This window comes from Protopterus annectens, chromosome 6.part0, assembly GCF_019279795.1.
Source record: "Protopterus annectens isolate FY-2018-M chromosome 6.part0, PAN1.0, whole genome shotgun sequence".
Classification (NCBI taxonomy): Eukaryota; Metazoa; Chordata; order Ceratodontiformes; family Protopteridae; genus Protopterus; species Protopterus annectens.
The window spans coordinates 1136082885-1136106962 of NC_056737.1; the positions used below are offsets into that span (position 1 = coordinate 1136082885).

At 47.5% G+C, this 24078-nt stretch overlaps 1 protein-coding gene across 2 annotated transcripts in view; it reads right to left on the reverse strand.

Moving 5' to 3' along the window:
* Positions 1-24078, reverse strand: part of TANC1 (tetratricopeptide repeat, ankyrin repeat and coiled-coil containing 1) — a 3647153-nt gene that overhangs the window by 1564606 nt on the left and 2058469 nt on the right. For both annotated transcript variants that reach the window (XM_044074752.1, XM_044074753.1), the window contains exon 9: positions 3468-3657. In XM_044074752.1, coding sequence (XP_043930687.1) covers positions 3468-3657 — 190 coding nt within the window. The remainder of the gene's footprint in view (positions 1-3467; positions 3658-24078) is intronic.

Here is a 24078-nt window from a genome sequence, read left to right on the forward strand (position 1 = left end):
GGTAGCATTATTTAGGGCTGCCTTTCTGCTGGCTTTTTGTGGGGCATTTAGCTGGTCTGAAATTATTCAACCAAACAAGAAGAAAGGTCAATGGACAGTTTTACCAGTGGCACATGTACATTTGCTGGGGGAGGACACTTGGGTTTATGTGGCTAAATCCAAAACAGATCAAGAAGGCAAAGGTCAGTGGGTAAGAGTGGTTACCCCAAAGGGTTTGGTATGGGACTTGACTAAAGTGTTACTAGAGTACCGCAACTATAGGGGTAGGTCAGATGGTCCATTATTTTGTTATCAGCAAGGTGAACCTCTGACACAGTATCAGATGAGAGCAGTTTTAAAGGAAGCAATCAAGTTGAGTGGCCTGGACTCAGATAAATATACATTACATTTCTTTTGAATAGGTGCAGCCTCATTTGCACATGCAACGGGAGCCTCACAGACCGGCATTATGAAGATGGGCATGTGGAAGTCCAATGCTTATAAATGCTATGTAAGGTGTAAATGGCTTTAACTCTTGTCCTTTATATTTCAGCTCTCACATCTTTGGATCAGAAATACATCTGGATAGTGGGTCATTCTTTCATTCGTAGACTCCATCGCTTTGTCCAGGGCAGGCGGGGCTTCTCCTTCCAAGGAGGAAAATGAGCTTCTTGCAAAGCAATTTGGTTTGGGGTATCAGGAATGTGGTGGCACCATCTCAGGGCAGTATTACAGCAAGCTGCAAGAAGCGATAAGTCTCCTACTGCCATTTTATTGCACCTAGAAGGTAATGATATTTGTCAACATCCAATAAAAGAACTAATTGGTTTGATGGTACAAGAGGTATGCTGCATGCATGAATGCTGGCCACAAGCTATTATCTGCTGGTCAGACGTGGTACAGAGAAAGAAATGGAGGGGGGCTCGGTCTATTAAAGCTGTGGAGAGAATGAGAAGGAGCATTAATAACTATATGGATAAGGTGTTAAGGGACATTAACAGGTTGTACAATCCTCACCCTGGTATTCGGGTCTGGTGGCCAGACAGGTATGATGAGGATGGGGTTCATTTATCTGAAGAAGGTTTGGGGATTTTTTATAAGGAACTGCAAGCTGGTTTAGCTTTGACGGGCATTCACTTAGGATAGGTTGAGATGTGCTGGCGGAAGGGAGGAATATTCCTCCCTTCTGTGGTAGAAGACAAAAAAGGTAAGGGAGGCCAAGGTAAGTGGGGGGGGGGGGGGTCACAGGTCTCTTCAGCTGGACCTTCCACAGGCCAGACAGCCCCAAGGGATTGTTGCCAGGGGACTTACCAGCCCGGCAATGGCTCCTTGGCAATTTGTAAGGCGGCCCAGAGGAAGTGTGATGAATTGTGAAATAAAAAAGCCGTTATGATGTGGGTTTGTTGAATCAGAAGGGCCAGATATCGGTGTGCTGTCTGTTGTCCTGTAGGTTTAGGGGAATGCTATGAAAGAAATAAAATGGCCTCCCTGACATTTCTGCCTTGCGCACATCTCATAATAACTGGCTTCTATTTGAGTAAATGGCAATAAACACATGGCTGCGGCCATTTAATCCATCTGAGGTCCCTGTGTTTTTTATTGAATATGCAGCTTGTGGCAACCCTGATTTGTAAAGCATGCAACTTCGATACATTTATTGTCAACAGTGCCAGGGAATGAATGTTCTGAGCCGGTTTTTGGATATGGCTCAAAGGCTGATATGGATCATTAAATGAACTATGAATACTATTTGATATGGAGCATTAAATGAATTGAACACTATGTTAAATGTTTTCTAAAAGATCATTCTGTTGGCATCAATGGCAAGGTAAGATATTGGTTCACTAAACTTTATTAAAAGCAGGTAGAGCTGTACCAATCTCAGACAAATAAATGGAAATTGTGAGAACAATGCATGCATAATTATGTTCAGCAGGAGGAGGAATGAGTTTTAAGGGAAAGCAGGAAATGAGTAATGTAATACTGGACTGAAAAGACAATTGTTATAAAGAAAGAAAATATGCAATGTATAATGTCTGTAAATGGAAAAAAATTTAATATGATTTGCTTTCTTTTCAATTAATGTATATGAGCCTAAATCTTATGTGATATTTTAATAAAGGTGTTTATTATTGGGGCTGTTAGAATTGATGGGGGGGGGGGCAAAGGGACAGTGTCAACTTGCCTCTCACAGGGAATGCAGAGGACTAACAACCCTTAAGACATGCCTCAGAAATGTGCAGTGTGCTCGTTTCAGGATGCATAGCATTTTCAGCCTGATGTTGCTTGTGGAAGGGAGTGATGAGTCCAGTACCATGCCCACTGCACACCTTCCATGGAGAACACTGATCAGCAACGCGTGGACAGTTAGGGTTTATGTAAAAGGAAAGATCCACCACAAATGATGACATTACTCTTGGCACATGATGCCTGCTCAAAATAGAATGAATGGGCCTAAGGATTCTTGTCTGAAAGGGAACAATGAAGTCAAAAGGGCATCACGTAGGGTGACATTCAACAGATGAAAAGGTCAGCAAAAACCTTGTACTGTCACAGTGGGTTTAAAATGGTTCTGAAGTCTGCTTTTCCTGTTAATTTAAACATACTGCTGCCTTAGACAAAATACAGCTTTGTATAAAATGAAATTTCCAACAAAGGATGGAACCTTTTCAATGTAAATTTTAGGCATACACAACCTTATATGTCATAGCTGTTAACTGCTCCTGATTTTCCATCATATTTTCGTTCTGTTCTTTGTAAAACGTTTGGCTTTCTGGTAAATCACTAAAGATTACAGTCAGTCAATACTGCCAGACATTTCCTTTCAACTTTTCTTACTCCTCAGAAAAAAGCATCTTGCTGCAAAACATGTTATTCTATTAACTAGGTGAAATAAAGTTATATTTAAAAATTTTTCTTGATTTCGGCCCTCTGTCTCTCATTATTAGCTTTGTTCCCAATTCCTGAGCAAGCAATACGAAAGCTATGCTTTAAGTATTAAGTTGTGATGCACAGCAGCTGTGTAACTTTAAATGTTTAGTTTGTTAATCTCCATATATATTGTTTTTCAGACTGACTGTGCTTACTCGTAAACATTAACCATGGTTATTTTGTACACTGTACATTGCTTTGTTACATTACGATGTAACCCAGGCTAAGCTTGTAATAAGTCATTGTTTGAACAGTGTTCCACCCCAGGAAACAAATATAAATAAATAAATAAACTTAACATCTGCACCTTCAGCACTAGTTCTGTCAGTACTTATTAAACAGTTTCACCAGCTACTGTTAAGCACTACTAAGTCAAGGAAGGTTACAAGTTTTGCATTTGCTATATTGCACATTTCAAAACATTTACTATAAATCAAAATTATTTATAGTGCTCCATACTGAAACCAGTTACCAAAACAAGCTTCAGGCACAGAATGTGAAGTTTATAAAAGAAATCAAGCATTCAAAAGCACATCATCAGTAAGTCGATCTCTTACCTATAATGCCACTATCTTTGCTTTCCAATGTGGAGCTAGGGCTGGTAACAGTCCCACAGGGACTACTTTTGCTAGCTGCTGGCTGGCTGATGCAGCTACTTAGAGTAGAACAAGGGCTGTCTGTGCTTGGAGACGCAGTGCTGCTTGTTAAGGTAGAACATGGACTGATTCCCTGGTTGGCTGTTATGCACTGTAAATAACATGAAAGAGAAAGAATGTAGAAGACAGCTACCTGTATTTCAGAAATCTCAAGTTTTTGATTTATTTGCATTGTTCAGTTTAGATGAAAAAAAATATATCATCAGAAAATCAATATTAACAGAACCCCCACCCACCCACTTTTCCAACACTGGAGTTAACCACTTCAGGTGATCCGCGGTGGCGACCCCTAACCGGGAAAAAGCCGAAAGAAGAAGGAGTTAACCACTTCTTATTAAATTACTAATGTCAAAGATTGCACGGCACTCATCAAAAATAGTAGAGGAGTTTACTTAAAAGCTACTAACAAAAATATACGCCACACACAATCTCACGTGAAGTCATAATTAATAGCTAAAAATATTACATCTCTCAAGGTATATTTTCACATTTATTTACTTACTTGCAATTTGTTAACTGGGAAAGTTCACTGAGCCTTTCAGAACCCATTTTCAGTTGAGGCCCAGGGAGAAAAGCTCCACATTACAATAACGAAAGTAGACTTTCTATACATAGGTAGTATACAACAACAAATTGGTTTACAAACTGAGAATACAGTGAGCAATCCAGTGGCAAGACAAGCAGCAACAACAGTTACTTCATTTTTGAGGTAATTACAGCATAGAGGAAATTATTGGAAAACATGGCATAAAAGTGGAAAAAGAAATCATTAAGTCTTAGACATTCTAAAGAAGTCTTAAGTGCAAGTACAGTTCCAGTTGGAAGATAGATATTCATGTAGAGAAGTTTTGAAGCAGGCAGGATTCTGGGTTGTTCTAATGACTAAAGGTAGAGCATTCCAATAGCTGGCTAAAGAGGAGGAGTAAAGAAGCTGGCTGGGAGGAACGCTTGGTTTGTAAACCTACAGAAGTTGCTGATTTTCAGATCCAAGGGGCCTCACTGGGAAGTAGTAAGTGAATATTCAGCTAAGGGCATGACAATCAGAAGGTTTAAAGATCAGTTTGTGAGCTGTAGTTAGTTGCAGATAGGTGAAGTAGTTTGTTAGTTCCAGACATTTTAGGGAGTGAAGAGCAGAAAGTACAGTTGTGTACACTTACCATAAATGTAGATGTTCGAATGTATTCACTGTTGCAGTCATCACATTTGGGTTATCCCTGCCAGGATAGCCCTCAGCCAGCCCGAATACCAGAGACTTAGTATTTCTGCGTTGGTTGCTGTCACTTGAGGACTGACGTCAGGCCGTCAGTAGTATAAAGTAAAGCAGCTTATGCCATTATAGCAGTTTTTCTTGCCCTAACCTGTCTAGGAGCCCCCAAGGAGGAGTCAGGTTCTAGTGGAAGAGCCCCACCAGTGGAAAATAAATACAAATATGTCCCTTGTAAGGAAAAAGAAGAAGGGGGATGGAGGGAGGGAAACCAGGACTGCAACAGTGAATACACTCGAACATCTACATTTATGCTAAGTGTACACAACTGTACTATGTTCTTCGTGTTTCACTGTTGCAGTCATCACATTTGGGTTGATTCCCAAAGCTGAGGAAAAGGGTGGAGGCAGTCAAGGAAACTAGGGGCTGGCTAGGATGCCCTGCAAGAATGCAGAGGCAAACCCTGCCCTAGATTTGGAGAAGAGAGGCAGGTGATAATGCTTGGTGAAAGTGTGAACAGATGTCCAGGTGGCAGCCACCAGGATGTCCCTGGTGGGGACTCCTCTGAGGAAAGCTGCAGAGGTGGAGGCTGCTCTGGTTGTGTGTGTCCTGACCCCCTTTGGGGGAGGCTTTCCATGTTGTTTGTAGCAGAAGTGGATGCAGTGTGCTATCCATTTGGAGATGGTTTGTTTGGACATGGCTTTGCTTTCTGCCCCTGTAGCAAAGCTAACCAGCAACTGATCAGACTTTCTGAAGGATTTAGTCCTGTCTAGATAGAATCTGAGCTGTCTGTGCACATCTAGAGTGTGCAGAATCCTTTCCCCCCTTGTTCTGTGGATTAGGAAAAAAGGTGGGTAAATGAATGGATTGGTTGAGAGCCACACTGGACATCACCTTGGGCATGAAGGATGGGTTAGTTCTGAGGGATACACTGTCAGCATGGAATATAATGAAGGGTTCCACAGCCAATGAGCGCTTGCAGCTCAGAGACTCTTCTGGCTGAAGTGATGGCCAGAATGAAAGCCGTCTTCCAGGAGAGAAATTTTAGCTCTGCAGAAGAAGCTGGTTTGAAAGGGGGAGGAAGGGTGAGATTTTCCAGTACAAAGTCAAGGTCCCAAGTGGGGGTTGGTGCCCTTCTGGGTGGCCTCAAGTTGCTAGCCCATCTTAGGAACTGTTTTAATCAAAGGGTGTGAAAAAAGGGGCTGCTTAGTGGGAAAATGAGCAGAAATAGCAGAGGCATGAATTTTTATAGAAGAGAAGGAGAGAACACAGTGTAGTAGGTCAGCTAAGTAATCCAGGATGAGGGAGAGAGAGGGTTGTGGCGCACTGGCTCCCTTAGCGTGGATCCAGGTGCAGAACCTTTTCCATTTGTCAGCATAAGACTTTCTGGTGCTAGGGAGTCTGGCCTCATGGATGACATCTAGAACCTATTTACTGAGGCTGGTTCGGGGTTAGGGAATAAGCCAAGCGGCCAAACTGAGTGTCAGCAATTGGGGATACATGAATTCCCCTCCCTCTGGGTCAGGAGGTTTGGAATCTGGGGAAGATGCCATGGAGGCAGTGGGGACAGGCTGCGCAGCAAGGGGTACCAGTGCTGTCGGGGCCAGTCTGGAGCTATAAGAATGGTCCTTGGTTTTTCCTCCTTTATTCTGAGCAGTACCCTGGGGATGAGAGGAAGTGGAGGAAAGGCATAGACTGCTAGATTGACCCAGGGGAAGGACAGGGCATCCACTTTCCAAGCCATGTAGTGATGCTCCCTGGTGCAGAATTTGTTGAGCTGATGATTGGAGTGGGAGGCAAAGAGGTCGACCTTTGGGGTGCCCCATTTCTGAGTTATTAGTGTGAATATTCTTCTGTTGAGCAGCCACTCGTGTGGGTCCAGAAGATTTCTGCTTAACTGGTCTGCCACAGAGTTGAGAGAGCCCGGTAGGAAGTGTGCTAACAGCTGTAGTTGCATGGCAGAGGCTGTGTGCCAAAGGGTCAAGGTCAGCCTGCATAGAGGGAAGGAGTGAGTCCCTCCCTGCTTGTTGATATACCACATCACAGTGGTGTTGTCTGCTTTGATCAGGAGGGCCCCTGAAGAGAGAAAGGGTTTGAAGGCTATCAAGGCATGCTGCACAGCCATCTCTTTTTGATTGATGTGCAGAGGGATTTGCTGTGGGATCTTTTTGATTGATGTGCAGAGGGACTTGCTGCAGGCTCCATTTGCCCTGTATGCACCTGCCGTCCAGGTATGCACCCCAGGCAGAGTCTGATGAGTCTGTGGTGAGGGTCAGGGTGGCAGGGGTGGTGGTGATGAGAAAGGCAGTCCCTTGTTGTGGGAGCAAGCTGTTGCCCACCAAAGAAAATCTTTTCTGAGGCAAGGAATTATAGGTAGAAGAGTTTCCAGGTCTTGAGAGTGTTGACACCAAAGGCTTTTTAGGTACTATTGAAGTTCCTTCATATGCAGTCTGACATATGGAATGAATAGTATGCAAGATGCCATGAACCCCAGAGCTTGCAGGACCTTCCTTGCAGATAGCTGGGACATGGTGGCTAGTTGAGAGAAGTAGGCTGTCAGGATAATTTGTTTCTCTGGTGTAAGGAATGCCATCTGGGATGCAGTGTCCCAGCCCTGCTCTCAGAAAAATTATCCTTTGGGTGGGCACCTGTTTGGATTTCATTTCGTTGATTGTGTACCTTAGGGCGGTTAGTAAGGTTTTTACAAAAGCCAGGTGCTTGAGCAGCTTTTCCTGGCTCTCTGCTTGAATAAGGCAGTCGTCTAAGTATGGGTAAATCTGAATATTTCTTTGTCTGCAAAAGGTAATGGCTGGAGCCAGACATTTTGTGAAAACTCTGAGAGCAGTAGATAAGCCAAAGGGAAGCGCAGAGAACTGAAAGTGTTGGGAGCCTGCCCTGAAACAGAGATATTGCCTGCATGACTCCCTGATAGGAATGTGGAGGTAGGCCTCTTTTAGATCTAGGGTGGCTAGCCAAGCGTCCTTGGAGAGTATGGGTAGCAGCTGCTGGAGGGCGAGTATTCTGAATTTTAGGATCACCAGGAAGGTGTTCAGAATGGATAGATCGAGGTACCAGAAAAAAATCTGGAGTCCTGCACAGACACAAAAACAATTTGCACAAGATAAAATTCTCATTTAATTTTCTTTTACTCCATTGGCTAGAATCGGGTACATTCTAACCTCTGCTGCTGTAACACATTTGCATTATGGAGAGGCTTTTCACATGTAAAGCTTGTATTTCTGAAGTTACATGGTTTGTAAAATGCCAACAGACCATGGAGACATCCATTGCCCTAACCTAATTGCAAACCTGTTTGAGAGGAAATTGAAGAGATTGTTAACTTTGAATTTCAGTCTAGTGGCTTAAAGAGCTTAGTTTGTTGAGTGAGCCTCTGTTTTAAATACTCCAGCACTGCAGGACCTCATGTGCCTACAGCAAGAGTGTGTTGTAGAATTAAGAGTAGGTGTGCCCAATGCCTTAAAAATATGTTTCACCACATAGCAGGACCTCATGTGCCTACAGCAAAACTGTGCTGTAGAATTAACAGCAGGTGTGCCCAACACCTTAAAATATATTTCACCACATAGCAGGACCTTATGTGCCTACAGCAAGACTGTGCGGTCGAATTCAGAGTAGGTGTGCCCAACGCCTTAAAAATATGTTTCACCACATAGCAGGACATCATGTACATACAGCAAGACTGTGCTGTAGAATTAAGAGTAGGTGTGCCCAATGCCTTAAAAATATGTTTCACCACATAGCAAAAGTCTGGAGTAGAAACCTTGGCCTATCTGTTCTGCAGTAACATGCTTTACTGCCCTCATAGAGAGCAGGGAAAGGATTTGCTTTTGAGCCTCTGCCCACTGGTTTGGGGGTAGATCTGTGAACCCTTTTGGGGTTGGAAGGGTGTGGAAGGAAAATTTGTATCGCTGGGACACTATGTTCAGAATCCAGTGGTTGTTGGTAATGGTGGCCCAGGTGTTTGCATGAAAGGAGAGTTTTCCTACTAGGGGGTAAGTAAAGGTGGGCAGAGGGAGGGGGTTGGGGAGGTGAGTCATTAAGAGTTCTTACCATAAGGGGGTGACTTAGAACTCTCTGGTTTTGAAGTGGAGGAAGCCCACTGCTTAGATCTCTGCAATTCCTGTGGCTGCCGTCTGTGGGGTCTGGTTCCCCAGGGCCTAGACTGGAGTGGTTTACTGGGAGCAGGAAAGAACCAGTGTTTGGTGGGATAATGCCTGCTGAATCTTGGTGGCTGTACCTGCAAGAAATCCTTAACTGTTTGCATAGATTTTACTTTTTCTTCCATCTTTTGTAACACCTATTCTGCTTTAGTGCCAAATAAATAATCTTTGTGCAAAGGGGTATCCAGCAATTTAGATTTGACATTTTCTGGCAGGTACTGTTCCTTAAGTCATGCATGCCTTCTAATGACAGATCTAGTGACTGCTGCCCTGCAAGAAGCTTCTAGGGCGTCAAAGCCACAGCGCAATGTGTTTAGTTACTTGAGTTGCAGAATGCATTAACTTTTGTAATTCTTTAGATTCTGCCCAAGCCGGAAAGGAAGACATTTTTTGTTTGAGGAGTTCCAGGGTATGCTGCTGAAATCTTAGCATATGGAACTGACAATTTAGTGCCCTGATAGCAAGAGTAGCTGAGGTGTATGGGATTCTTACCAAAGGTTGCTTTAATCCCTTTAGGTCCTTGAGAAATTACCTCAGGGTCAGCAGTAGGATTTTTGAAAAGAAATTTGTGTGAATCAGGGACTCTAATACCTGTCTGGTTTTCTGGGAGCAGGGGGGAGGGTGTCAGGAGTCAAGCTAGATTCCATAAAAACATCCTCCTCAACATCCAGGACTGGGGGTAAGGCGAAGGGTCTGTGCTGTGGAAGATCTAGGAATTCCCAGAGTCTCTTGTTTGACTGAGGGTTAGTCCTGACTCTCCCATTGGAAATGCTCCCTTAAGGTATGCAGGGTTTTCCCAAAGGAAAAATCCTCTGGTGGAGAGGGTGAAGGAATGGAATCCTCTGCATCAGAATCCTCATAAGTGGAGAGGGGTTGCAAGTCTTCATATTCAGATGCATCAGATTTATCTGACTCTTGTTCAGACAGAACTACAGGGGACAGATCTCTCTTTCTTTTGGATGGGATAGCTTGGTTTCCCCGGATCAACATAAGGTCTTCCGCCATTTTAAGCATTTGAGACTGAGGCAAGGAAGCAGGCATATGAGAGGTCATCGGTTTCTTGGGTGTGGTTCGTACCCTAGGCCTTAGAAACTCTGTAGGTTTTGAAAGAACGATAGTCACGAAAGAAAATAAGAAGTTATGTACTCACCATAACGTTCCATCCGAGTAGGTGACTTCATTTGTCTGCAACCTTTGGGTCTTGGATCCGAGCCGGCAACTTATTTCACAGCATAGAGATCCGAGCTCCTAGCTCCTCCCCTTACCCATAATCCCCTGCCAACCCTGACTGACCTCAGATCAAGTTTGCCCGTATACAAAAAAGCCGAAGGCTAATACATCCCAAAGGATATAATAGAAGGACATACAGGAACAAGAAAATTTCTGAGGGCCAGGGGGAAGGAGGGGGGGATGGTTGCAGACAAATGAAGTCACCTACTCAGATCGAACGTTATGGTGAGTACATAACTTCTTAATCTGAAGTAGGTACCTCATTTGTCAGCAACCTTTGGGACAGAGTCCCCAGCTACCTGAATCTTGGGTGGCCATCATGGAAGGATGTTCCGGAGCACTGCAGAGCCAAAGGACGCTCTCCCTCTGGAGATAATGTCCAGCTCATAATGGTTGACAAAGGTATGAGATGAGGCCCAAGTGGCCGCGGAACAAATATCATCCAGTGGAACTCTAGATCTAAAGGCTGCAGAGGTAGATACAGAACGAGTAGAGTACGCACGAATTCCCTGAGGTGCAAGCCTCCCGGAAGTGTCATAGGCCAAGAGAATACACTGTGAGATCCATCGTGATAAAGTGATCTTAGAGACAGATTTACCTAGGTTAAATATGGAAAAGGAAATGAACAACTGGTCGGATTGCCTATGACCAGCAGTCCTGTGAATATAGAAGTGCAGTTGTCTGTGCACATCTAAGGAGTGAAGTTTGTATTCTCCCTTGTTCTGATACTTAGGGAAGAAAACTGGTAGGTTAATGAACTGATTGATATTGGCCTCTGAAGCCACCTTGGGAAGAAAAGAATGATTGGTCCTGAGGTACACTCTATCCTGATGAAAAGCCAAGTATGGGGGTTTCACACAAAGGGCCTGAAGCTCGGAAACTCTTCTTGCTGAAGTAATAGTGACTAGGAACACCGTTTTCCAAGAAAGGAACTTAAGATCGACCGAGGCAGCTGGTTCAAAAGGGGGAGCTGTCAAGGCCTGTAAAACTAGAGCTAAATCCCAAGGGGGTACAATTTCCCTGATAGGAGGTCTGAGCAAGAAAGTACCCTTGAGAAAGGACTTACACAATTTCGCTGTAATCAAAGGGCCCGATTCATGCCCCACATGGTAATAAGAAATAGCTGCTAGTTGAACCTTGACCGTAGAGCAGTTAGCCCCCTGATGGAAGGGGCATGAAAGGAACTCCAAGACAGACGGTAACAGGGCTGTGAAGGGGTCTAAGTTATTATTCTCCGCCCAGATGGCGAAGCGCTTCCACTTACTACGATAGACTTTCCTAGTGGAAGGTTTATGTGCTGCTACGAGAATGGCTTTAACCGGTGAAGAGATTCCGGGAGTCCTGACTAGGAGTGGAACTGGAGCAGCCACGCTGTCAGCTTGAGGTTGTCCAGATTCGGGATCGGGAGTTCTAGGGGTTGAGATATTAGATCCGGGAGGGGATCTACAATCCAAGGCGGATTTACCAGGTGAGACCACAGGTAGGGGAACCACGTTTGACGAGGCCAGAATGGGGCAATGAGGATCATCCTGCTCCCCAACTGACTGGCTTTCTGTACGAGTTTCAGCATCAGGAGCAGAGGAGGATAGGCATAAAGTAGACCGGGGGGCCAAGCATGCACCAGAGCATCTCACGGGGATTCCCCGACGGGGGGAAGTAACTGTTGCATTTCGTATTTGAGGGAGAGGTGAAGAGATCGCAACAGGGTTGCCCCCACACGGCAAAAATTCGCTTCGCTACCTGGGAGTTGAGAGACCACTCGTAAGGGGAAAGAAGGGTGCGGCTGAGTCTGTCCACCAGTATGTTGGACCGTCCCGGAATGTGCATTGCAACAAGAAAGCGGTTGGTAGAAATCGCCCATTCCCACACTCTCATGGCCTCTCGACAGAGAGGATAGGACCTGGTTCCCCCCTGTTTGTTGATGTACCAGACCAGTGGCATGTTGTCCGTCTGTATCGCAATAGTCCCTACCGGAAGAAGGTTCTGTAGTGCTCGCAACGCCAATAGCACCGCCCTCATCTCCAGGACATTGATATGCAAGGAGGTCTCTGTGTCGTTCCACGTGCCTTGGACTGTTCTTGCCTGCGCAATGCCCCCTCCACCCAAGGCGAGAGGCGTCCGTGGTCACCATGGCGAGGGGAGGTGGCGTGGAGAAGGGACGTCCCGTATGGAGATCCGGGGATTGGAGCCACCATACGAGAGCCGTCCTGCACGCCCTTGCTGATGGAAATAGGATAGTGCAGGGGGTAACGATGAAACGACCATTGGACTTGAAGGGTCCATTGCAGTACCCTCATGTTCAGACGAGCCAATGGGAGAAGAGTAATTGCTGCCGCCATGGAGCCTAGAGCCCTCAGGACCAATCCCGCCGGTGGAGCTGTAGATTGGAGGATGGCCTGTACATGCAGCCTCAGGTTCTGAAGACGTTCCGCGGTCAGAAATGCTAGGAGATTTCTTGTGTCCAATTTGGCCCCTATAAACTCTATCACCTGGGTAGGAGCAAGAGGGGATTTATTTATGTTGATGGTGATGCCCAGCTGGGGGGCCAGCCGGAGGAAGTAGTCCCTCGCTGAGCAAAGTAGATGCCTTGTCGGGGCGGTCAGGAGCCAGTCGTCCAGGTATGGAAACACCTGCATTCCCTGGAGTCTCAGGTGGGCCGCTATCACTGCTAATACTTTGGTAAACACCCTGGGGGCTGTGGTGAGACCAAAGGGAAGGACCTTGAACTGGTAGTGACTGACTCCTATCCGGAAGCGGGGAAACCTCCTGGATCTGTCCATAAGAATGTGGTAGTACGCATCCTTGAGGTCTATAGAGCACATCCAGTCATTCTCCCGAAGTAGGGGGAGAATGGATTGAAGAGTGACAATTCGGAATTTTTCTTTGGTTACCGACAGGTTCAGAAGGGAGAGGTCTAGGATTGGTCTTAAGTCCCCAGTCTTTTTTGGCACCAGAAAGAACCTGGAGTAAAACCCTAATCCGAGCTGGTCTGGGGGGACGGGTTGGATGGCTCCTTTTTCTAGCAGCTGCTGGATCTCTGCAGCTTTTGCCTCCCTCTGATCGGGTGGTACATTGGGGAGGCTTTTGGATCTGGATACATGAGATATGGGAACCCTCTGGATATGATACGAAGCACCCAGCGATCTGATGTGATGGACTCCCAAGCTGCCAGGTGCTTCGAGAAACGCCCCCCGACTGCCTCCAGAGTGGAGCAGTCGGGCAACCCCTCAGGGTTGTTGCGTGGGTCGGTCAGAGAAAGGTTCTCTGGACCCAAAATTCTTCGGGCCCCCTCTGCCTCTAGTGTGGCGTCCTCCCTGTCCTCCTCTGCCACAGAAGGACTGGTTGTCCGGAGCAGGCTGGGAATGTTGTGATTTCCGGAATCACATCTTCTTCTATCCCTTTTGGTTCTTGGAGAAGGACCTCTGGGGAGTGGAGAAGTGGACTCCGACGGCAGACAACGTCTTCCCGTCCTTTTCGCTCTGGACTAAAGTGTCGCGAACGGTCTTGCCAAATAAGGCAGAACCATCAAAAGGGGCATTCGCAAATGACGCCTTAAAGGGTTCCGCGAAGTCACAATGCCGGAGCCAGGCCTGGCGCGTCATGACTAGTCCTGCTCCGCTGGCTCTAGCGGCTCCCTCTGTAGCATGGGACAACAACCGCATAGAGGTATTAGATATCGATCTTAGAGTGGCCATGCGAGTGGAGTACAATTGCTTGTCCTCCGCCAACATGGACTCTGGGGGGGGAAGCATCATACTCTTTGATAAGGTCTCGCTGCATCCTTATAACGTGTGCCATATAGTTCAGAGACCTTACTGAGAAGGTCGCTGAACTAAAAACCCGCTTCCCCAGGCGATCCATCGAGCGGGACTCTCTGCTCGGTGGATGGACCGAGGGACTCTTCTGAGCTAATTCCCTCTTGGTGGCTGCCGCCGTCAACATGGCATCGACGGGGGGACCCTTGCTCCAGTGGGATCTGTCCACAGGGGGGGCGCAGAATTCGATCGGGGAATTTGGGAACTAGCTCCACAGTGTCCGGCTCCTTCCACGCCCTGGTGGTAATAAGGTCCACCAGGGGGTCGGGCGGAGGGGACACCCAAGAGGTAGACGGTCCTGCTTCGAATGCCTCCAGGAACACGGACTCGTTGGAGGAAGCCTTGGGGACAGACCACCCCCCCTAATCCTGAGCATTTCCATGATGTCTCCAAAGGAGACATCTTCGGGGGGTGACCTGGGGGAGCCTTCCCCTTCATCCAAGTCCATGTCTTCTGTTAAGGACTCGGGGGAGTCCACGTGTCTCCTTTTACACTTGTGCTTATGAGGCACATCCTCGGGGGGGGGGGGGGGGGCTGTCCGAGGAGGTCTCACCAGCAACGACCTGCTCCAAGGGAACGACCTGAGACATCGAAGCAGGCTGTCCCTGAGGCCGGGTGATGGAAGCTTGACTCAGCCGAGAGGGAGTGCAGGGTAGAGCCGAAGCAAGGGCCGGGGGTCCGGATGCCCTCAACAGAGCCCTCTCCACTGCATCGAAGGCCGAGGGGGAGCCGCTCTCTCTGGGATCCGAAAGTCGATTCCCACTCGGATCCGATGGAGGGATTGGAACCGGAGCAGAGACCATCGGATCCGAAGGACCCGTGTGCTCTGACCCGGACGGCGCCGAAGGCACACAGAATCCCACGAATCCGAAGCTCGGCCCACGGCTCTGACAGCTCGGATCCGACAAGGAAGGACCCGACAGACTCGAGGGCAGAGTCGGATCCGAAGTACCCAGTACTGTCGGCGCCGACCCACCCCCGGCTCCAACGCTGCCCGGCTCCGTACTCTCCGAACCCGAAAAGCGGGTCGGAGAAGGAGCTATCGAGGCAAAAAAAGGTGTTGAGCTCCCCCCTGAAAGGGGGGGGGGGGGAGGCATGAGCACTCCCATCTGCAGCTGGGCCTGGATGAACCTTCGCATCATCCGGTCCAAGTCTGCATCCGAAAGGCTGTAGGTAGATCTCGAAGAGGCCACCGAGGTGGGCCGGGAGTGCCGCCTCGATGACCTCGATGGAGATCGGGTCTCCTCCTCCTCAGGTCCCAAAGAAAAGCAGGGGGATCGGAGCCGAGGAGGAGGAGACCTGGAAGCCGTGGAAGGAAAAGCCCGCTTAGCTGGGGGGGGCCAAAGCGGAGGCCTCGGCCCGCCGCTTGTGGTGCTTCTCCCTCCTTGCCTCCCTCTCCTCTGGCGCTTTAGTGGGAGTTTGAGTCCCGGCCGTGGGGGAGGGAGGCAGGAGTGGCTGCCACCGAAGACTGGGGTGGTGCCATGGGAGTACTGGAGGCCGAAGCCGGATCCGGGGGCAAAAGTCCCGCCAGAATCAGCTTCGACCTACGGTCTTTCAGTGCCCTGGGGTTGAACCCTGCACAAATAGAACACCCAGAGGAGAGGTGTTCAACCCCAAGGCACTGAACACACCGAGTGTGGCCATCCACCGGTGAAAGCTTATGGCCACACTCGGTGCACTTTGAGAAAATAGGCTTTGGGGCCTCCGACATAGTTTTTCTTTTTTTTTTTTTGTAAACAACAAAAAAAAAGGTTTAAAACTAAACTACCTCACACAGACCAGGCCCCAACACACAACAGTCCACACACACACTACGCACCAGCGAAGGAGGGGGAGGAATTGCACTAAAAAGGGAACCTAACCACACACAAACAGTTAACTACAAATAACAAGTGAGAAATAAGTATTTTTTTAACAAAAAGCTGTCACTTAACTACCACACGCCAGGAGCTCAGGAATCTAGAAGCGTACGCAAGAGCGGCAAACTAGATCTGAGGTCAGTCAGGGTTGGCAGGGGATTATGGGTAAGGGGAGGAGCTAGGAGCTCGGATCTCTAAGCTATGAAATAAGTTGCCGGCTCGGATCCGAGTTCGGATCCAAGACCCAAAGGTTGCTGACAAATGAAGTACCTACTTCAGATCGTTGGTTTGTGTCGAGCATCGGTAGTGCGAAGGACTTCCTCGGAAGCCAATTCCTGCTCAGCGGATCCTGACCCATCCAAGGTAGAGACGACCGCAGGATCCTTAGTCGAGGAAGAGTTTTGCGACATACCGGCCTGCGAATCCACAGAAGCGAGCATCAGGGGCTGCGAAAGCGCCTCACTGAGGACCGGAGAACTGACGCCTAACTTAAAGGAAGCGTCGTCAGTAGGTTTGGACCTGTGCGGTCTGTCTTTGTCTTTATCTTTACGTTTTTTCAGAAGATCTGCTGTCGGATAACTTAACGAAACCATATCGGAATTCGAGGACTGTAAGCAAAAATATCTGGCTGCAATAAGGGCCCAACGACAGATAGTTCTGGCATTGAACAAAGCACAGAAGCAACAATGGGGGACGTTGTGGTCTGGGCCTAAACAAGTGATGCAGTAAGAATGGAAATTTCGGTGTGGTGTTTGCTTTCCACAGGCAAGACAATTATTAACTTTTTATGACATCGGTTAGTGCAAGAAAAAAGGATCCCCAATGGGGTACTTAGCTTTAGAAGACTTCAACTTCAATTCGGAAGACGAAAACTCAGGTAGCAGCCGACCGGCACTCGTGCGAACTGCTTCTGCTTCTGGCTCCATGACAATACTACTGACAACCTGAAGTCAGTCCTGAAGCGACAGCAACCGACGCAGAAATACTAAGTCTCTGGTATTCGGGCCAGCTGAGGGCTACCCTGGCAGAGATAACCCAAATGTGATGACTGCAACAGTGAAACACGAAGAACATCACTGATGGGTGAAGTTTTTGGAATTTGTTGTGAATTTAGCAATTTTATTACAATATAAAAAGTTATGCACTCACCATATTGTTCCATCTGAGTTGCTGCTTTTCACTTGTCTGCAACCTGTGGGACACTGATCTGGGACAGATCCGACTCAGCCGCATTTTACCAGCATCGGATCCAAGCTCCTCCCCTACCTATAGGTTGGGATGGTGGCCTAATGGTTAAGGTGTTTGCCTTACAAACACAAGGTGCAGGGTTTGAGTCTCCCAAGGGATAATTGGCTAGGCTTAAAATGGCTCACAAGGGCAGTTAGCTTAGTTCTAACCTATGAACCTATAATGCCCGTCTCCTTCCTCCCCTCAGATCAAGTTTGCTGCCCCCATAGCATGCCAACCTGACTCAATACCTTACCCCCTTGGCAAAATTACCCAGAAAGTAGCATAAGAAAATACCAGTTATGCCAAAGAAAAGGCCATGTCTCTTCCAGCCAGATAACCACACAGACCATGCAAGAAAGAGGGAGGGAAGGCTGAAGACATATAAAAAGCAACAACTCAGATGGAATGTTATGGTGAGTACATAACTTCTTTATCTGAAGTTGTTTTCATTTGGTCTTCAACCTGTGGGACAGAATCCCCAGCTACCAAAAACCAGGGAGGCCCTCATGGAAGGATATTTCGGAGTACGGCAGCACCGAAGGATGCCCTGCTTCTGGATAGAAGATCCAATTTGTAATGGGAAATCAAAGTATGTGAAGATGCCCAGGTAGACGCAGAGCAAATGTCATCCAAAGAAACTCTGGACCAAAAGGCAGCTGAAGTAGCCACAGACCTAGCAGAATGCGCTTTAATGTGACCTGGTGGAGATAATCCTTTGGTTGAATATGCCAGGAATATGCAATGAGAGATCTAATAAGCAATGGTGACCTTCGATATGGATTTCCCTAAAAGGGCTTACAATAGTAGACATAAAATTGATGAGACTTGTGAAAGGCCTTTATTCTGTGCAAGTAAAAACTTAACTGTCTATGAACATCCAGCAGATGCAATTTATACTCTTCCTTATTCTGAAAGTTCAGAAAGAAAACAGGGAGACTGATAGCCTGATTAATGTTTGATTCTGAGGCCACTTAAGGACGGAAGGATTAGTATGTAAGGATACCCTGTCTTTATGGAAGATCATATAAGGAGGCTTAAATTATAAGGATTTGAGCTCTGACACTCTTTTACCTGACATAATGGCAATCAGGAAGGCTGTCTTCCAAGACAAGAACTGCAGATCCACCAAAGCAGTGGGTTCAAAGGGGGAAGAAACTAAGGCTTTACAGAGCTTAGAAGAAGCCAGGGAAGCAGAATTATCCCTATGTGGAAGTTAGAAATAGACACCAGGTGAACTTTAACTGTAGAAAAGCTGGCACCCTGTTGAAAAATACTTGCCAGAAACGCTAAAATAGCAGGAACCGGGACAGTAAAAGGATCCAAGTCACACTGAGATGCCCAAATCCAAAAACGTTTCCACTTGCTAGAATAAAGCTTCCTAGTGGAACATTTATGAGTCGCTACCAATATCTTCTTAACCGGAGAAGATAGCTTGGGAGTCCTAATTATCACGGGAACTGGAGCAGCCAAGTGGTAAGCTTCAGGCTGGCCAGATCTGGGTGTGGAATCCCTGAGGGAAGTGAAATCAGATCCGAAACTATATCCAACGTCCATGGAGGATACACTGCATGAGACCACAGAGAAGGGAGCCCTACTTGGCGAGGCCAGAAGGGGGCAATGAGGATGACTGTGCTCCCCAGCCGTTGCGCTTTCTGAATGAACTTTGGAATCAGGGGAAGTGGAAGATAAGCACAGAGAAGACTGGAGGGCCAAGCATGAACCAGAGTGTCTTTGGGGGACTCCCCCTGGAGGGGGGTTGTGACACCCATGCACTGGCCCAGTAATCAAGGAGCCTCAATCCTCACCAGTGAGGGGCGTCCACATTGAGAGGATAACAAGCACACACACAGTAAAGTACAATTTCCCTTAACAGCACACAGAGATCACAATCAGTCTGGGGCTAGTTTCTCCTTTTCTCTCCAGATCCCCAATATGACTCCCCACTGGCACAGCTATAGGGTTCAGATCTCAGCCGAGTGGTCAAGCCTCCAATCAGTGCTCTGTGTCCCTGCTCAAGTAGCTGACACACACACACTTGGATATTTGAGTTATATACAACACACAGACACTCCTGGGGAAGGCTGGCACAGGTTCACTAACTATGCCCCCTTCTGCCCAGACTATAAGGTAGTATCGACTGCCACCAACTACCGTTATCAGCTACTATAAAGGCCCTTACCAAAGGGTGTCCAGTTCTACTGTGCAATGTTATTATTATCCAATTGGTAAGTGTGACTGAGACTTGAAGGCTATTTAGGAGTGTCCTATACAGTATCACTAAATACATGCAAGTACTCTAAGAACTTAAATTATCTCTACATAAAACAACCACAGTTCAAAGGTTTAAATATATTTAATAATAAAAAACACAAGACAATACTTATTAGTCAACATAATGGCATTAAAGAGTTCAGAAATCACAGGAAATACTTTAAAACAACACTGTAGGGTAGTCTCACAAATACAGAAAACAGCTAGACTAATCTTGCTATTTCTATCTATCTCTAAGAGAAATACTAAGATCTAAGATCCTACTTACAGAGCAAGGCACAGTGCTGGTGAGGTGTCAGATTCAGAACAAAATACAAAATGCAAAATCTTTCTCTCTGAGAAAGTCTTAAATTGATAATACACATTACTGCTGAGTCACTTCAGATTACATTCTGCACCTGCCAGGAAGCCACAGAAATAAAATACACTTTACATGTGAAACCTAGTAATTATCTCTATCTTAGGACAATAGAAACAATTTCCTGGCCCAGCTTGAGCTCAATCACACACAGTTTTAAATTCTTTACTAATCAGCTTTCTTCAAGCAGGATGCACTGTAGTTACATTTTTGAAGCTTAGCACACAACACAGTTTTCTTACATTTGTGAAACAAGCCTGTGGATCACATTAATATTTACAATGACAGAGAATTATTTACAAACTTCTATCTAGCTTGGCTGGGAGCCTTCACAGGGGTTCAGAGCAAAAAACTTGCTGCACTTTGCGTGGAAGGAGAGGCGAAGAGATCGCAGCAAGGTGACCCCACTTTAAAATTATCTGTTTCGCTGCTGAAGGATTCAGAGACCACTCTTAAGGATCAGGATAAACCTGCTGAGCCTGTCCACTAGAATGTTGGACCTCCCTGGAATGTGCATTACCACCAGAAAACGGCTGGTGGAAATCGCCCACTCCCACAATCTCATGGCTTTATGACAAAGGGGATAAGATCTGGTTCCCCGCTGTTTGTTGATGTACCAGACTACTGACATGTTGTCTGTCTGGATGGCAATTGTCCCTAGGGGAAGATGGGTATGAAGAGCTTGCAATGCCAATAGCACCCCCTCATCTCCAGGATGCTGATATGCAACTGGGTCTCCAGGGAAGACCACGTGCCTTGAACTGTCCTTCCCAAGCAATGCCCCTCCACCCAAGTAGGAAGGCATCCATGGTCAGCGAGGAAGGAAGAATAAACGGACGACCCCAAAGAAGGTCCGGGGATTGAATCCACCAGAGAAGAGAATCCCTGCAGGCTTGAGACAGATGCACAGGATGGGACAATGGTAGATCTAGAAATGACCACTGGACCGTTAAGAGCCCACTGGAGCACCCTCATGTGCAACCGAGCTGTGGGTAAGATGGCGATTGTGGCCATTATGGACCCCAATGGCCTTAAAACAAATTCCGCTGGAGAACAGTGAGCATGAAGAATGTACAATATCTGATGTTTGAGAGACTAAAGTCTGGCTGGCATCAAAAGACCTTGGTCTGAATGGTGTCTAACCGAGTTGCAATGAAATCCCGAACTTGAAACAGTTCTAACAGGGATTTGTTGGGATTTATGGTGATGCCCAGATTGTGAGCAGTCTACATGAGGGAATCCTTGGCTTGCCAAAGTCGATGCCTGGAGAGAGCAGAAAGGAGCCAATCATCTGGGTAGGGGAACACCTGGAAGCTCTGCAGGCGTAGGTGAGCTGCTACAACCATCATGACTTTGGGGAACAACCTGGGCGCTGTAATTTGACCAAAATGCAGTGTTCTGTACTGGTAATGATTCGCCCCCAGTCGGAAGGGGAAGGAACCTCAGAATGCGTCTGTCCATTTTGATGTGATGGTACGGATCCTGGAGGTCCACCAAGCACATACAGTGATTCTCTGCGGGAAAGGCAGGATAGATTGGTGTGAGACCATCTGGAATTTCGTCTTGGCAACTGCCAGGTTTACGGCTGACAGATCCAGGATCGGTCTTAAGTCCCCCCATCTTCTTTGGCACTAAAAAGAACCTGGAATAGATGCCTAATCCAGATTTGTCTGGGGGGACAGGTTGGATGACTCACTTTTCGAGCAGCTTGGAAATTTCCACTGCTGCATCATCCCTTTGCGCGGGAGGGACATCTGGGAGGTGTTTGAGAGGGAGTAGTATCTGTGTGAAGGGGAATGAATATCATCTAGATATAATTTGCTACACCCAATGATAGTCTGTAATGGACTCCCAGGCCATTGGGTATAACGAAAGTCGACCCTCAACTGCATCCAGAGATGAGCAGCCGGGCAGCCCTCCAGGGCTGCTGCTGCACGGGGCTGTCCGGGAAAGAATTTCAAGACCAACAGTTTCTCGGACCCCTTCTGCCATGAGAGCAGCATCTGTCAACCCCCCCCCCTACCTCTGGGGGAAGGCAAGTCCTGAACATCCTGGGAATAACCCTAAGACTTCCAGAACCACATCTTCTTCGCCTCATGCAGATTCCTGGAGAAGGTTCATTTAGGGGTAGAGAAGTGGATTTCAGTGTCAGAATCTTCCCATCCTTCTCCCTCTGGACCAGTGTGTTACATACAGTCTTTCCAAAGAGAATGGAACCATCATAGGAGCATTTGTAAATGATGCCTTAAAGGGCTCCGAAAAGGCACAAAGTCAGAGCTAGGGGCAACGCCTGCTCTAGAAGCACCCTCGGTAGCGTGAGATAGAAGCCACATAGAGGTACTGGCAGTGGAGGTGAGAGTGGCCAGTCGAGAAGAGAAAACCTTCTTTTCCTCCACCAACATGGACCCTGAGGTAGACTCAGCGACCTCTTTAACTATGTCTTGCTGAAGCCTGTTCACGTGTGCCATGTAGTTCAGCACATGTACAGAGAACGTTGCTGAAGTGCAGACCCGATTCCCAAAACGGTCCATGGTACTAGACTCTCGGTCTGTCTGGCAGATGGACCATGGAGCTCTCCTGTGCGAGCTCCTTCTTGGTGGCTGCCGCCATCACCATGGTATCAACAGGGGTTCCCTTCGACCACTGCGGTTTTTATCATATGGGGCACTGAGGATTTTAGGGCATTTGGAGCTGGGCTCCACTGTGTCGGGCTCCTTCCATATCCGAGATATAACGAGATCCACCAGGGGATCCACGGGAGGGGCCACCCAGGAAGTAGATGGTCCTGCGTCAATGCCTCCAGGAACACCGATTCATCAGCGTTGGGGTTTTGGACAGACTACCACCCATGCTGACGAAGGATCTCCATGATGTCTCCAAAGGAGACATCCTTTGGAAGATGACTGGGGGGAAGCCTCCCCTTCCTCCAAGTCAGTGTCCTCCGTGAGAGACTCTGGTGGGGATTCTAAGTGTCTTGTTTCTACACATGTGTTTTCGAGGAACCTCCTCGAGGAGATCTCTGGGGAGGACTTGAAAACATCAAGCTGTTCCCACAGGGGAAACTCCCTGGGGCAGAGAGGCGGCAGGCTGTCCCTGAGGGGCCAGGATGGCAGAATCTGGACCAGACACAGAGGGAGCTAGGATGGACTCTGAGGACAAAAGCATCAAGGGTCTCGATAGAACTGAGAGGACCCTCTCCACCATGTCAAAAGCAGGAGGAGAATGCACAGCTGGGACTGTGATTGGGTCCGTAATCCTCTGAGTCAATGGGGGAGTTGGAGCCAAACCTCCAGGCACCGAGACTCTGAGTGGACAGCTCAGCTCCAAAAAACTCGGAGCTGACATCACCACGTTGGATCTGGTGCCAAAGTTACGGCTCCAAACTGGTTGGAGCCGACCCGCTCAGGGCAATGGTCGAGGCACAGGGTATTGTCGGCGCTGACCATTCAATGCTGAGGGGCCTTGGACCCAAAGACTCCAAACCTGGGGGTCAGATCAGAGAAGGAGTAATCTGAATACAGGTAGACTGCATGCCCCAAGCCCCAGAGGGGGCAAGCAAGATTTCCTTCTGAATCTGAGTGAAGATGAATCTCCACATCATCCTGTCTACCTTGGCTTCAGACAGGTTGCCGGTGGACCTGGAGGGAGAGGCCACTGACACCGGCCTAGAGTGGTGGTGAGGGGAAGAAGACGCCAGGTAACAGACCTGAGACATTCCCAGCTCCGGGGGGAACCAGAGCTAGGAGCCGGGTGAGATTTTGCCAGAGGGTCTGCTGAGAAAGAGCAGTCAGGGGACTGCTTCCTTGGTCTACCCCAGTCCCTATGTTTGTGCTTCTCTCCATCCCCTTCTTGATGGGAGGATGAGTCCCAGAGGCCAGGGCAGAAGAAGCAGCAGAAGCAGGTGAAGAAGCTGCTTGGGCCTTCGCAGTAAGAGGAGGGAAGAGCCCTTAATGATCAGCGTATTCCTCCTGTCGATCAATGTACAGGGACTGAATCCTGCACAGATCGAACAGGAGGAATCAAGGTGCGGGACCCCTAAGCAAACAATGCAGAGATTGTGGCCATCTGTTGGGGAAAGTTTATAGCCACACTCTGTGCACTTCCTGAACCCTAGTTTGGGTGTCTCAGCCACAGGAAATGGAAAGAGAACCCAAAGCACTCGCACACACATTCTAGAGAAGAGATAGACAGAGAAAAATGGGAATTTTTTTTACTTTTACCTAAAGACCGAAGCCTGGGCATGAGAAGTAGGAAAAAGTGAAAGGGGAGATAGAAAAGTTTGAAAAATAGAGCTAAAGAACAAAATCACTTACCCCAAAACAGCTTAGAGCATGGACCACGATGCTAGCATTACACGTGGCAAA